The 13,632-nt window shown below is 40.1% G+C and overlaps 2 protein-coding genes across 3 annotated transcripts; both read left to right on the forward strand.

The window, feature by feature from the left end:
• Window positions 1-1,875: 1,875 nt before the first annotated feature.
• On the forward strand, window positions 1,876-6,114 carry LOC104416150. Of its 2 annotated transcripts, none has more exons than XM_039299509.1 (11): window positions 1,876-2,143; window positions 2,721-2,851; window positions 3,342-3,478; window positions 3,559-3,764; window positions 3,838-4,116; window positions 4,189-4,247; window positions 4,443-4,479; window positions 4,630-4,701; window positions 4,837-4,987; window positions 5,087-5,230; window positions 5,386-6,114. In XM_039299509.1, the coding sequence occupies exons 2-11, from the start codon at window positions 2,734-2,736 to the stop codon at window positions 5,803-5,805; spliced, it is 1,623 nt and encodes a 540-aa protein (XP_039155443.1). In that variant the 5' UTR covers window positions 1,876-2,143; window positions 2,721-2,733; the 3' UTR covers window positions 5,806-6,114. The 2 variants fall into 2 exon arrangements, with proteins under 2 accessions (XP_039155443.1, XP_039155444.1); XM_039299510.1 differs by lacking the exon at window positions 1,876-2,143 and adding an exon at window positions 2,325-2,610.
• A 473-nt stretch (window positions 6,115-6,587) lies between these two features.
• On the forward strand, window positions 6,588-12,698 carry LOC104456227. The gene is given in 12 exon segments (XM_010070967.3): window positions 6,588-6,821; window positions 7,216-7,403; window positions 7,517-7,577; window positions 7,726-7,774; window positions 7,936-8,002; window positions 8,079-8,166; window positions 9,419-9,537; window positions 10,615-10,639; window positions 10,642-10,739; window positions 11,309-11,402; window positions 11,844-11,998; window positions 12,405-12,698. Coding segments are annotated over 12 exon segments (1,215 nt in total). The 5' UTR covers window positions 6,588-6,610; the 3' UTR covers window positions 12,465-12,698.
• The last annotated feature ends 934 nt before the right edge of the window (window positions 12,699-13,632 follow it).

Consider the following 13,632-nt stretch of genomic DNA (forward strand, 5'->3'; position numbering starts at 1 on the left):
CACTGAAGTTTCCTTAAATGAAGTTAATTATAGGCCCACCTTCTTGATGTTTGGCGGCAAAAAGTTCATGTAGTGGTTAGGCTGCGCTTGACGTCGACATGGATGGAGGCTTCCTTAATTATAATTTGGCTTTCCCTTTGTTCTTTTCTACTGTTAATGGATTAGATTTTCTCTCTCCTTTTTTGGAAAAGTAAATCCCTAAAACACTAAAATTGATAAATTATTTATTATAGGATTAGTGTGCCTCAATTACCGGTTTTAGATAAGAAAGCATAAATCGCCGTTACCAGCTATCAACCTCATCCATTCTTTCCGCTTTATGTTTTCTTTCTTTCTCCTCATTATTGATTTACGATAAGCTCATTCTCTTAATAATGGAAAAAAAACATATTTTGAATTAGGTGAGTCATAACGTGACAAAAAAAAAAGTATCATTACCACCAAAACCTCATACCCAAACTTTTTTTTTTTTTTTGTGTTATAAAACCCTGAACTATGCGTACTCTCCTACCTTATCCCAAATTTTTTTCTGTCACAAAAATTGCTAAATTCTTTTCACCATGACATTAATATGCCAAGTTTTTTTTGTCACGCTTGTACAAGTTTAGATTATCGGTGACAAACAAAAAAAATAAAAATAAAGAAATTAGGGTATTGGTGTTGTAGTGGGCAAGGTTTAGGATTTTTACTGGTAGACCAAGAGGTTCTTTGACACATTAGTATAGGTTTTGGCTTTTGCTTATTTAAAAGAAAAAAAGCTTTAAGAATTTGTATTATAGTCGGTATAGTTCAAGATATTTTGATGGTTTTTTTTTATCTAAATAAATAAAAAGGGTACGTCTTCTAGACGAAACAAATGCGTGCATTTAACAATAATTGAGTATGAGATACGTGCAATTAACGGAGGACATCAACGACGAAAAGGAGTGCCCTGAATTTTTGTGGTCTCTTTTTGACTCTTTTCTTGCTTTCCAAAGCCAGGGAAACCGTGTCCAATTCACTCTGCTATTTCCCTCCCTTTTCCACATTGTCTATCATCATTTTCCTCAGCAATACGTGCTCGGCTTCGAGACAAGGAGACTCGCGCACCCCGTTGAAAAATTCTTCAGAACTTGGAGCGAAGACAGAGCAGCAAGAACGGCATAAGTCATAAGCTTTGACTTGGAATTTCCTTTTCCTATACCGAATTACTTGGTCTCTTTTTGACCAGAAGTTCCGTGGCATCTGCAGCACAAGCGTATCAGTTGGGACCGGGCTGCATGCGTTTTCAGATATGTAATCACTGCAATCGAATGTATTCCTCCTTGGTTAGTAGTCTTCACAAAACCTTGGAGTTGGTGGACTGTGGAGAGGTGGATTAAGTTGAAAAACCACAATCTCTGTGTCTCATTGTCTAGACAAATAAAAAGAAGTGTTTGACACGGTTTGTTGGTCCTGAAGCATTGAAGGGGAAATTGATTATCAATTCCTTTGTCAGCCTCCCCTAAAATGTTGGCGGCTTCCGAATTCAAATCGACTTTGTGTGATTAAAAAACAAGAAAGAAGGAGAAAAGAGAGACTTACACGAATGATGTTCCTTAGACCCTTTACTTTTAAGTGATCAAGGGCAAATTGATTGTCCCGACACGGGGGACTAAAAAGATTTTCCTTTCCACACATAAAAAAAGTATATAAATTGATGAAAATGGCATGAGGATTCGAAGCGAGATCTCTAAATTATTACTATAAAACGGCAGAAAATTTATTTTATAGCCTAACAAAAAGAAGAGGGAGTTTTTGACAGTGTTTCTGGTGAGATTATTGACTTGGATCTCTCTCTCTGTTATATCATTAAATAAGTTGCAGAAGAGTCAGGATTAGTATTGGATTTGGACAGCCTTGAGTCAGGGTGGGGTTCTCCTACATAGCGATATATACATAGATGACTCTTCATTTATGAACATGCCGAGACTGGAGATAGACACAGGATTTTGCCATTGATTTCGAGGGCGCTATGTTGTATATTAAGAGGAAGGCGAAGCTAAACAACTCACAGGATTCTTGAAGAAGATGCAGAGATCCCAACTCTGAATGACACAGTTTTGCAGGCCTTTTCGAGTTGCTTTGGATTTTGAGAAACCCGTCTGCTCATTTCTCAGTCCTGGTTAGTGAATTTCAATCAGTTCATTGGGTGATCACGTCCTTGTTTCAAGAATCTCCACACAAAGAAAAAAATAAAAGGAAAAGAGAAGCGAAGTCTTTGTGTCGATATGGCAACGATCTAGTAACAACAAGAAGAATTAATCTGCTTTTAGGAAAGGCATCATTGGTTTGTTATTGTTCGGAAAGCCAACAAAGAGATGAAAGCAATCATCTTTTCACATTGAAACTGAATGTCTCCTCTTTCTCCCTTTAGGCATGGTAGGCCGATGCCATCTGTTGGAAAATTGGCCGCATGAGTTTTGTACTTTACTTGCTTGCAACTCTACTTGCACATATGAACCTCAGACCTCTTGCCCAAACCATCTCTCTCTCTCTCTCTCTTTCTTTCTGGTCGACGAACTTTTGTTACGGAGTCTTTATGGAATGATCACTCCTAGAGAAATTGATACAAGTTTTTCTCTTTAATGGGTAATAGTTTTATTATAGAGGGGATACCCACGTTGGATTTTGTTAACATGTGAGGTGCGAGAACTCTGTAAGCAATCTTCATGGTTGTTGTTCCACCCCTGTTTTCACAGGTTTCAAGCAGAAATGGGCTCCAGAAGTTGCAGACAAGCTGTCCTCCCTATTCTTTTGATGATCGTTTTCTCCGGAGTCAGCTCGAAAGTTATTGCAGGGAATGCATTATCATCCCACAGTCGTGCACCAGGTGAGTGATCATCCATCAACATGTGCCTTTTCAACTCTGTTATTGCTAATAAGGAATACCAATGAATGAAAGAGTTCTTCTCTCCATGTTAATAGCTTGGAGGAGAAAGTTTTAGCCGCAGAGAGAGAGAGAGAGAGAGAGAGAGAGAGAGAGAGAGAGAGAGAGAGAGAGGCGAGCAGTCAATGCCTTGACCTGTCCTGTGTAGATATAACGATGTTGTGTAGTCTTAATGTCCTGCTCAGGGCCCAGAAAAAGGATGACTGGCAGGTACGGCACAGCAAATCGAGTGGCAGATATGTGCAAAACAAGTTACAAAACATTTCTCGATGTTCAGTCTCATGAATTCTTTAGCTCCAAAGTTTTCCATTTCTGTGCCAACTCAATTCGATTACATTTAAATGATTGTGTAAATTGGTATCATCTCTTTGTATTCGGAATCTCCAGCACAGGCAACGTTTTTATACAGAGAACTTTCTGTTTTTCTTCTCAGGGAGACATCTCCTTCAGGTTGACAGTGCTTCAGATACCGTAAGGTACTCGGGTGACGACACTGTTAGAGTCGATCCGCTCGACAATTTCAAGAAATACAGAGGAGGATATAACCTAACCAACGTGCACTATTGGAGCGTAAGCCTCTCTCTCTCTCTCTCTCTCTCTCGTGCACCATATATGTGGTGCTGATGACAATTTGGTCCCTACACATGCAGTCGACAATATTTACAGGAGTCTATGGATACACCAACGCAATCTTGTGGCTGCTGATTGGGGTAGCATTCGGGTTTTACATGCTATTGGTCAGGTCTTGTGTTGGGAGTACAGGAAATTGCAGAGAACTTCAGAAGAGATCACAATGTCACAAGCTATGCCCTCTGTGGCCTGTTCTAATTGCCTTTATCTTCATGGTCTTAGCAATGTAAGTCATATGAAAAGCACAATGATTTTTGGTTAGAACGAATCTGAGAATTCATGAATCTGAATTTGTGCAGAGTGGCAGTTGGGTTAGTGCTTGGGGCCACTGCTGAATTCCATTCGAGGGCGAAGACTGTAGTGAACATAATCATTGACACAGCAGACGATGCATCGGAAAAGATATACAACACCACAGGAGCGATAAGGGGCATCAAGGACACTTTACTAGTGTCTGGAAGCAAATATACCTCTACCTCTCTCATGACCACGTCCGAGAAATTGGACTCTGAGGCTGCCAATATCCAAAGACAGGCTAGGAACAACCGGCGATTGATCAACAAGGGCTTGGAGATAGTGTAAGTAATCCTAACTTCTATCTTCCCCAGACCTTCCAATGCCATTTAGTGACAAGCTTGTTCCTTTTACAGGTACATAGTAACCACAGTGACCATATGCTTGAACTTAGTTGCCGTCATAGCTCTGTCAGGTATCCAGTCGAAGTCTCCCAAGCTCATGTCTTTTGACGTTCAAGTTTGAATCTTCTGATGGAAACATAAATCCTTGCCTTAAATCTATCAAAACGAAAATTGAAAACTGATGAAAATCTGACTATTGCAGTTCTTCTTACCCCATGAAAAAGTACTAACTGAATACATGGTTTCATTTTATCCCCTTGATGCAGTTTCTGGGTTTTTAAGACTACCGCGTCTGCTTTACTGGTAAGAAATTTGCTATCTGACATCAAACAGCCATTCCAGTGTATGCTTGAAAGATCCTCCTTGATCCAAAGCGCTAAGATTTTCTAAACAATGCTGTTTTGCTCTCTTTTTTTTTTTTTTTTTTTTTTTTTTTTTTTTTTCACTGGACAGGTTGATCGCATTATGTTGGCTATTGACAGTCCTCTGCTGGATCTTCTTCGGGTTTTATTTCTTCTTAGAAAGGTAATGCCGTCCGAGTAATGATGGCGCTTCTCGTATATAACTTTCTCTTATCACAAAATTGAAAAAAAAAACGGAATAGATGTTCTTTCTGTAATGCAGCAACAGATTGAGAGAAATTACTTTTTCTTTGTGCAGGTTCTCGAGCGATACATGCACAGTTCTGGACGACTTCCAACAAGATCCGAACAACAACAGCTTGAGCTCGATCCTCCCCTGCGATGAATTTCTCTCGGCAAAGCCCATTCTCTCAGGTGTCAGCGCACGAATATACGATATGGTCAACAAGGTACAAATTTTGTGCGTCATGAGTTAATCAATAACATTGCTTTTCATCGATTGAAATCATCAGATTAAAACTGAAAATGGAGAAAAATATGCTCCTCAGGTGAATGCAAACATATCAAATCTTCAGGCGACATTGTTCCCAAATCTCATGTACGTCTGCAACCCGTTCTCGCCGCCACCTGAATATTTGTACCAGCCGGATAAATGCCCTGGGAACACAATTCGAATAGGAGACATCCCAAAGGTATGCGCAATGTTACGCCAGGCATATCTTCCATTGCATCGCCTGACCGAAGTTGTCATTTTATGTTCTATGCTTAGAAACTTGGACATTTCACTGTCGAAGATTATGGATTTGTCTGATTCTTTTTCTTTTTTTTTGGGCCTGTCCCCATGAAGGTATTGAAGATCTTCACTTGTTCTGACCCGAATGGTGGTAACTGCTCCGGCAGCCAGTTCATATCTGCCAGCAATTACAAGATAGTCGAGGCCTACACGAGCTCGATCCAGAGCCTGCTAAATGCTTACCCAGGCATGGAGAGCCTGATCGAATGCCAATCGGTGAAGGATGCATTCTCACAGATCCTAACCAGACATTGCAGGCCACTAAAGAGGTACGCCCGGATGGCCTGGGCGTCCCTCATGCTCCTTTCGGCGATCATGGTGTTCCTGGTCCTGATATGGACCACGAAGGTGATCCAGGACAAGAAACATCGACATTCTGATGGTTCAGTGAAGCCTCACTTGGGAGAACTGGATCTGCAGGAACCTGGGAAAACTAAAGGATTCCAGGATAATGTTGGTTACGGCTCTGTCTAGGGAATGTTTAGAACTTGTTTGATTTTTCGGAAGGAAAAATTGCGCAAGCGAATTCCAAGAACCCGGGTTATAGGAGAGATATAGAGAGCGAGAGATCCGAGACTGTTTCATAGCTTTGAGGTGAACAGTTGCTGGAATCTCCCAGGAAAGAAGAGTAAGCAAAGATTTGAATTCTTTTAGACAGGGATACATGGCTTTTTGTTTTTAACTATAGGGAAAAATGTCAATCAGGGGATTCAACCCCGCCATACAATTCATTGTAATTTTAATTCTATAAGCAACTGGAAAGGCAATGGAATTGTCAAGATGGGACATTGATTTCATTTCATTGAATTTTGACTTCATCATCCATACTTCACTTCATTTTTACACCCAAGTCCTTCCTCACAAAACCATCCAAATCAAAATCCTCGGTCTTTGGCTCCAACAAGTCGAAGCAGATGGTGATGTAAAATCTGAGGACCGCTCCAACAAGTCGAAGCAGTATGGCCTAGAATCGCATCTACCCATGTAGATAATCAAGTTTGCACGGATCAATTTGCAAGAACAATAATCCAAGATGATACGGTCAGGCGTTGGTCATTCCGTGGTGGCAACCGCTTCAATTTGTCGTTTACACAAAATGACTTAAATCGGACAAATTCAAGAAACTTGAGGACTTAATTGAGGTGATTTGTAAAATCTGATGACCGTATTTTAAAAAAGCGTAAGTTCAGGGACCCGTGGCACTTCTCCCGTATAAATTGGAGTTCCAGTGGAGCCGGGGAAAGCTGGTGCTTCTCTCCGGCGCGGTGGCGGCGAAGAAATGGCGGACGCCGGAGCAGCGTCGCCGCCGGCAACTGGCCCGGTGGAGCTGGGATACTGCATCGACGAGCTCCTGAGGTTCACCCTCCAGTCCCACGTCGACGGGACCCTCGACGTCGCTTTTGATCTCGGCCTCTCCGCGGAATTCTGCTCCGCTCTTCTCAGAGACGACCCGCACGATCACCCTTCGTCGTCGCCGTCTCCTTCCTCGGGTACCCAATTCACGCTATCGCTTTGACTTCGATCGTGCTCGCTTGTTCTTCGATGGCCCTTGTCGTGGCTGACGTTGCAGAAGTCGTGAAAGAGAATGTGAAAGTTTCGATTTTTATGTGCGTGTCGTAAAAGATTTGGTGAATGTTGTCGTTATGTGAAAGTTTGAAAGTGTAGCAGAAAAGGTTCAAAAGGAAGAGACCCACTTAACAAATTATCACTGTCCTCTCTCCTCTGAATCAGAATGGGCGAGACTTCATTTTTAATGATTAGAGTCATACAATGTCTCGTAGGAAAGTGCTTAGTTTCTTTTCACACCCGCTGTAACGTGGTTTAAGGGTACGCTCATATCTTTGGCAGAATTGGATTCTTATATGTGAAATCGACATTATACAGAAATCTTTCAGGGTATGCCTGCATATCCTTTATACAAGCGTCTAGCTTCAGCTTTGGAGGAAGCTATATCATCTGGAGTGTCGTTTCCGAGGCACGAGTCACTGGCATGGTTTAATCAAGAGGATGACGTACACGATAAGGAAGTGCTGGACCAATTGATTTCATGCAAGGGAGCTGAATTACTGAATGTATGCATTTTTTTCGTGCAATGGAAGTTACTATTTTGTATCAACAATATGTCTGAGGGCCAGAGTCGGAATCTAATTCTTTTTTGTAATGATCTAATGCTGTATATCTACAGATTTTGAAGAGCATAAAATTTGAACTTCATGTGCAAGAGCCTTATTTTACTCAACTTAAAGGTGCCCTTCCAGCTCTAATTCTTGCCTTTAAGGAACTGTATCATTTCTATGATCATGTCGTTGATATAATTATATAATCCCATATAAGCCTGAAATAATGATGCATTAGCAATGCCTTTCTTTATCACGAATATGATATTGTTTGTAGATGGGCTGAAAACAATTGAAGGAAGGTGTGCTCATGGGAATTACACACGGTATGTGTACTTTCATAAAGGATTTAAATATTAATCAGGGTATTCTTGATGATATTGTTCATTTTGTTTTTTTTTTTCCCAATGTATGCAGCTGTGCTTTTTGTTTTTCCTATTAATCATGTTTTTGGGGCATATTTACCTCTTTGAATTGCTTACATTAGCTATATCTTCAGCATTGTGTCAGGAGACTTGATTCTGTTCAACAAATGTTTGGTTCTTGAGGTTCAGGTGATGATCTTATGTGACCATACAGTTGATCTGTGCTACTTCAGGTGGCACACTAATATAACATTTCAAGTTGCAGGATGTTCGTTGGTATGCTTCCTTTTTCGAGATGTTGAGTGCAGAAAGTCTGAGTGAAGTTCTTCCCGGTGTTAATTCAATTGATGAGGGTACTAGACTGCAATTGGATTTTCGCCTCCTCTATCTCGATGTCTTCTGCTTTGCCTTGAGGTTTTTGCATGTCTTCTGCATTTGTTGGAATTATATGCCTATTATTAGGATCCGCTGCACGATCACGAAGAAAATAGAGAGTAAAAGCGAGAAAGAGAATTTGAGATGCAAGGTTTTATCCTAATTCACCATTAAACTAGTGGTATGTGCTACTGATGAATCCACTATAATTAGTATTCTGCATCTCTCTATTACATCCCTTAATTACAAGAGAAAGGAGAACATATATTTTTAGTAGCTATTCATGGACCCAAGTATAAACTACCAATAAAATATGGGCTCAAACTATAGAAGCCTTCTGGTGTCATGGGGGCACTGCGCCTTACGACCCTCGCAGGGGCAGTCCTCAGACTCCCGTCCTCTTAGTGGTGAGCAAGGCCTCTGTGCCATTCTGTCAATAGAGAGTATGAACCACACCCCAACACCTATTCCCTAGGCTGATGCTTGACACTGTTTCTGTCACCCTTATGGCAGTGTTCTGACTGAAGTCTAAAGGACATCCCATGACTAGTTTCCTAATTAAAAAGTAAAAATGCCCAACTGTCTATTGGATGGTCAATGAGTTGGAGATTGAACTGGTGCTAGGTGTCTTCAGCAAGGCAGTGCATTTAATATCCATATACATATACACAAATGAAATTTCCTTCGGTGGTATACATGTCTTTTAGTCTTTTGTCACATGTTAAAGTTCAATTTCATGGAAGTATCTAAATACAAGTTTGTCAGCTCAGTGATTTGTCAAGTTCCCTGACTGGATAGTAGTAGTATGGGGTGATGGTATTTACTCTACTAGTGATCAAAATGCAGGATTGCCATGCCAAACGTCTGTCAACTAATAATATGTAGAAGTTGCTCCTTACTTTACTGTAATTTAGTGAACTAAATGTTGTTCTTGTTCATCTAGCGTGACAAGATGGGAGGTTAAGAAACATGATCTATCACTTAATACCTATCTAGAAGTTCAAATGACAGGCTACCTTTGAATATTTTGCTTCTGAACAATTTGCATATTTGGGTGCCATCAACCTGGGATAAATAGAGAATTCTTATGAATAATCCATGCTCTTTTTGCAAAGTTTCACATGAAAGACAATTGTATGACTTATATGGTGAACTAAGTATTAACTCCCCTTTGACATGATCTTTCTGTTACCTTTTTGGCTGCGTATAACGTGTTACAGCTATTTTCAGGTGTTCGAGTTTATAGGAAGTTTTACCCTGAAGAGAAAGAAAAGTCTAATGGTGTTCTTGCAATTGGTGTCTCCAGATCAGTTGATCAGCCCTACATCTCTTTGGCTAGAATAATTTCTGTAAGTAAATTTGCTTTGTCTTGCATAGTCAATTTGGGCTTGGAGAGGTACCTTAATTCTTGTGTTGGAAAGAAGAGAGTTGCTTAGATAATACCTTTCTTGTCCTGTGGTTCATTTGAAGAGAAAGATACAAGAGAGCATTTCAAGGAGCTAGAGCCTCGTGTTTCTCCTAGGCACAATTGGTTATACACCCTTCAACCTTGGCATAGTGCAGAAGTCAATTTCATACTTTTAGTATGTTTGATATTTTGGAGAAAGTCCTTTATTCATATCTTTGTGGATAGGTGGCTTCAAATCTAAGGCTGTTTTGTATAAGAGTTGTACTGCTCTGGTACTGTCTTAATGGTACCTTTTTATGTTTACACAAATAAAGCAAAAGATTAAAGAGGACCAAAAGAAAAAAAGCGTAGGAAGATTTTGAAATTCAACCCCACTGATGAGGACAAACAACAGCAAACTCAACTCATTCGTTAGTCAAAATAACAATCCTAAAATCCAAAGTTCGTGATGAATGGAGCCAAACCTTTTTACTCTCGGAAAGGATCAATTAGACAAACCGATTCCTGAGGAAGCATGCAAGTTCATCTATTAAATAGTCTGTCAGTCTTGAAATATCCCTTGCAACAGACATGCCTGAGGAGGATCATACATAATGCTGGGCTTCAGTCCAAGAATTTGATTTAGTCATTCATAATATACTGTAGATAGATTGTGCACTTCTTGGGTGTTCATTGTTGACGAAGACAGATTGTGCACTTCACATCTTATATTATATAGTGACAATGCATCATCAAATTCATTTCAATTGTTCGACAATCTTGTGATGTGATTCTGGAAAGGATTGTCCAGTGTATAATGTCGTTATCACTTTACACTTCTGTTGACCAGCAGTCTTCTCAGATGTCACTAGCCCTTTGACCTGGCATGAGTGTTTGTGATCAGAATGCTTGATTTCTACACTTTATTGGAAGCTGGTGATGGAAAACCCCTGATGTTACATCTGTCTCTCCCTTATGATGTGCAAACTTAAAGCATTTTGGTGCCAAACATGGTACTGATGTAATTTTCTTTACACAGGGATTGACTTCTAAGGGCATTCAAAACTTCTAGGTCTCGTCCATACTGTGGGTACAGTTCCTGAGTCACTTCATCCACCGAGATCTGCTCTTCTATCTGCATTTCAGCTGCCTTACAATCCAAATGTATGATAATGGTGCTCTCACCTTTGTCTCTTTTACCTGTCCTGTTTAGAGTACAGCTTTTCAATGAGAATAAGGTCAAGCAGGATTTGATATGTAATGGTGTACTTGTAATGCTTACTTCGTCCTATATATGTCTGTAGAGACTTAAACAGAGGCCTGAAAGCTAGGATCTGTTCGTGGGGTCCCTGGAAATATCTTAATTGTACTTACCACAGGAATTCATGAAGTCACTAACTATATTTTCATGGGTACTATATTTCTTCCATGATTTTATGTATAAAAGCCATTCATTTGGTAGAATACAATTCCTTTTCTGCTGTGGAGTGAGAAATTTGCAAGATGCCGATCAAACGACATAAATTCAAGTAGATGAATATTGCATGTTGGTGTGTGGTAAACAAATCACACGAGGTTAATGTGAAATTTCTAACTTATGTACATATTACTTTATAGCGTCTCATTCAAGTGTTCTATTTTGCTCTGTTAAATGATTAGGAGGCCTTTTTTTTATCAAGTAGAAATTCATTAAATTTGATTTTTTGATGAGTTTCCTCCTTTATCCATACGAGGTTAAAGGTAGCACCTTAACTGATGGAGCCAGGGCTTTGGCAAAGCATGCCAATAGGAGTAGTGACAAGTATTGGGGGAATTTCAAAGGGAGCGGTGAGAATTTAGGCTTGCTTCTCATGCTTTATTGCTGCCTATTGACTTTTTCCACTCTGGCTATGATGATGTTTTCCTAGCAAACTCATGTCTCTGCACATGAACTCTATTAGTTAACTTCATCTGCACGCCTTCAAATATTTTCTATTGAAGAAGCATAATTTGGCTGTTTATTTATATGTTGTACATACTTCAAAAATTTGCTAGGATGATCCTCTTTCAAAAGAAGCATAACACTAATCCCCATAAACTGAAAAATAAACTTTCCAGTGCACATCAAGTAATTAGTTACCTCAAAACAGAATTCATAGTGTCATGGAAGTTTACAAAATGATGTCATTTAAGCTCGTCTGTGATCATCTACCTATCAAAATGACCAGCTCACAAGTTCCTCATGAGCATTACTTCATTCGTTACTGATCTCTGAGCTTTTTTCTTCAGATTCATGTAAAAATAATGTAGCAAAGGATGTTATCAGCCGCTTAGTTGCAACCTGTCAATGGCAGAATTTGCATGTTGTTCCACCACATGGAGTTGTCTATGAGATAAGAGATGTTAGTGGTTATGGTGCACGGTGGTCAGAGGATGGTGCTAAGGTACTCTCGCCTTGAGCGAACATTTTAGTTATGATGATATCTCCCCTTTTACTGGTTGTGCAAATATACGTGTCAATTTTTGTAAACCTGCTTGGATAGATTGCAGCAGTATCATTTACATTTCTGGAAAATTACATTGACAATCCTGTCAGTGGACCCAAAGAATAAGTAAAATATTTGTTACTTGAATAATACTATAAAAGATGTGCCCACATCCTTATGATCCTTGTCCTCTGCAATGTTGACGCGGAATAGGCCACCGAAAGCCGTAGGACAGGAAACAAGAAACAAAATGGACACGTTCTTTCATTTAAATTTCAAACCTCATGCAGAAGCTGAGGCACTCTCGTTCACTGCCATTGCCAGGAGCTTTTAGTACTGACATTTTCTGGCTGCTTGCTCTCAGTTTATTGGATTCCTGGAGCCATATGAGAAGGATGGTCACGTGAAAGGATGGAAGCACTGAGTCGGTCCTCGGAGATCTCACTGGCCAGATCTTTAACTTAGGGTATGATTTTAGGTAGTTCTGAGAGGCATTATCTGTACATCATTTTGTTTATCTTCCAGAAGGAGCTCAAAAGTCGTATCAGCTCATTCACATTATTGTCAACAAAGATTTTAATTCTTCAAGGCGGTGACTTTTCCTGTAATGTGTGTGATTCCTTGCTTGATAGACGGTTGATGTTGACCTTTATTGTCATATAAGTCGTACTTGGGTGGTTGAACATATTTAGTTGCAGCGTGTGGGTGGGGCAGTGGTATATTTTAGAAGCAGTTAGCTTGTGAAAATGGAAACGGAGTGCAAATTAACAGAAGGGAAGGTGAAAAGAAGTAAAATGCAGGATTGCCAAAACACCATCAAGCTTGTCCGACCCATTTTCGGATGCACAACCTTCTCATAACCAGCTAGATCCATTCTGGGACAGACTTAACAGATTTATGTTGTCACGTCCACGTCGAATGTATATGGTATGTCATCGGACTCATCGCCGGCAAGAAATGTAGTGACTGATGGTTATTGTACTTTCAAATTCGATGGATGGTCTTGGTTATCTTAAAACCAGAGGCATTGTGCAAGGAAATAAATCACTTTCACACGCGCACAGCAGTAAAGGATACATTTTGTTGGCGAGTCATGTTAGCTAGTAAAATAGACCTGCTCTTGATCTCCTCGCTTTTGTCTTCATCAAAACGTCCAACATGGCCATCTATGTTCTCTAATATAAGACGGACTGTCGGTTGCAACATTAGGTTTTACCAAGTGTAAAACGTAGTGATCGTTACTTCCCCAAAAGAAACAAATTGTAACGATCGTCGACGACTAGGTTGGTAGTGATGTAACATGGTGCATCGAGAGCACTTGATAATTAATTTTGCACATGTAAATCGCTCAAAATCGTAGCACAACGTACCTCCAAAAAGGACGGGTTGTGGCGTAGCTGAAATTCCTCGACATACATTCGGTTGACTTTACCATCCTCTATTCAATTTTGTCGAACTTCATTTTCTCCCTACGGGCCACAAGTCAATTCTGACACTACTGACGTACCACCAATATCATTTGATTAGGTTCCCTACAGCATAGATGGTAACGTAACCCCTTGTCTTCATGTAGTTTCCGGATGGCTTTCGCT

This window comes from Eucalyptus grandis, chromosome 8 (genome assembly GCF_016545825.1).
Source record: "Eucalyptus grandis isolate ANBG69807.140 chromosome 8, ASM1654582v1, whole genome shotgun sequence".
Classification (NCBI taxonomy): Eukaryota; Viridiplantae; Streptophyta; class Magnoliopsida; order Myrtales; family Myrtaceae; genus Eucalyptus; species Eucalyptus grandis.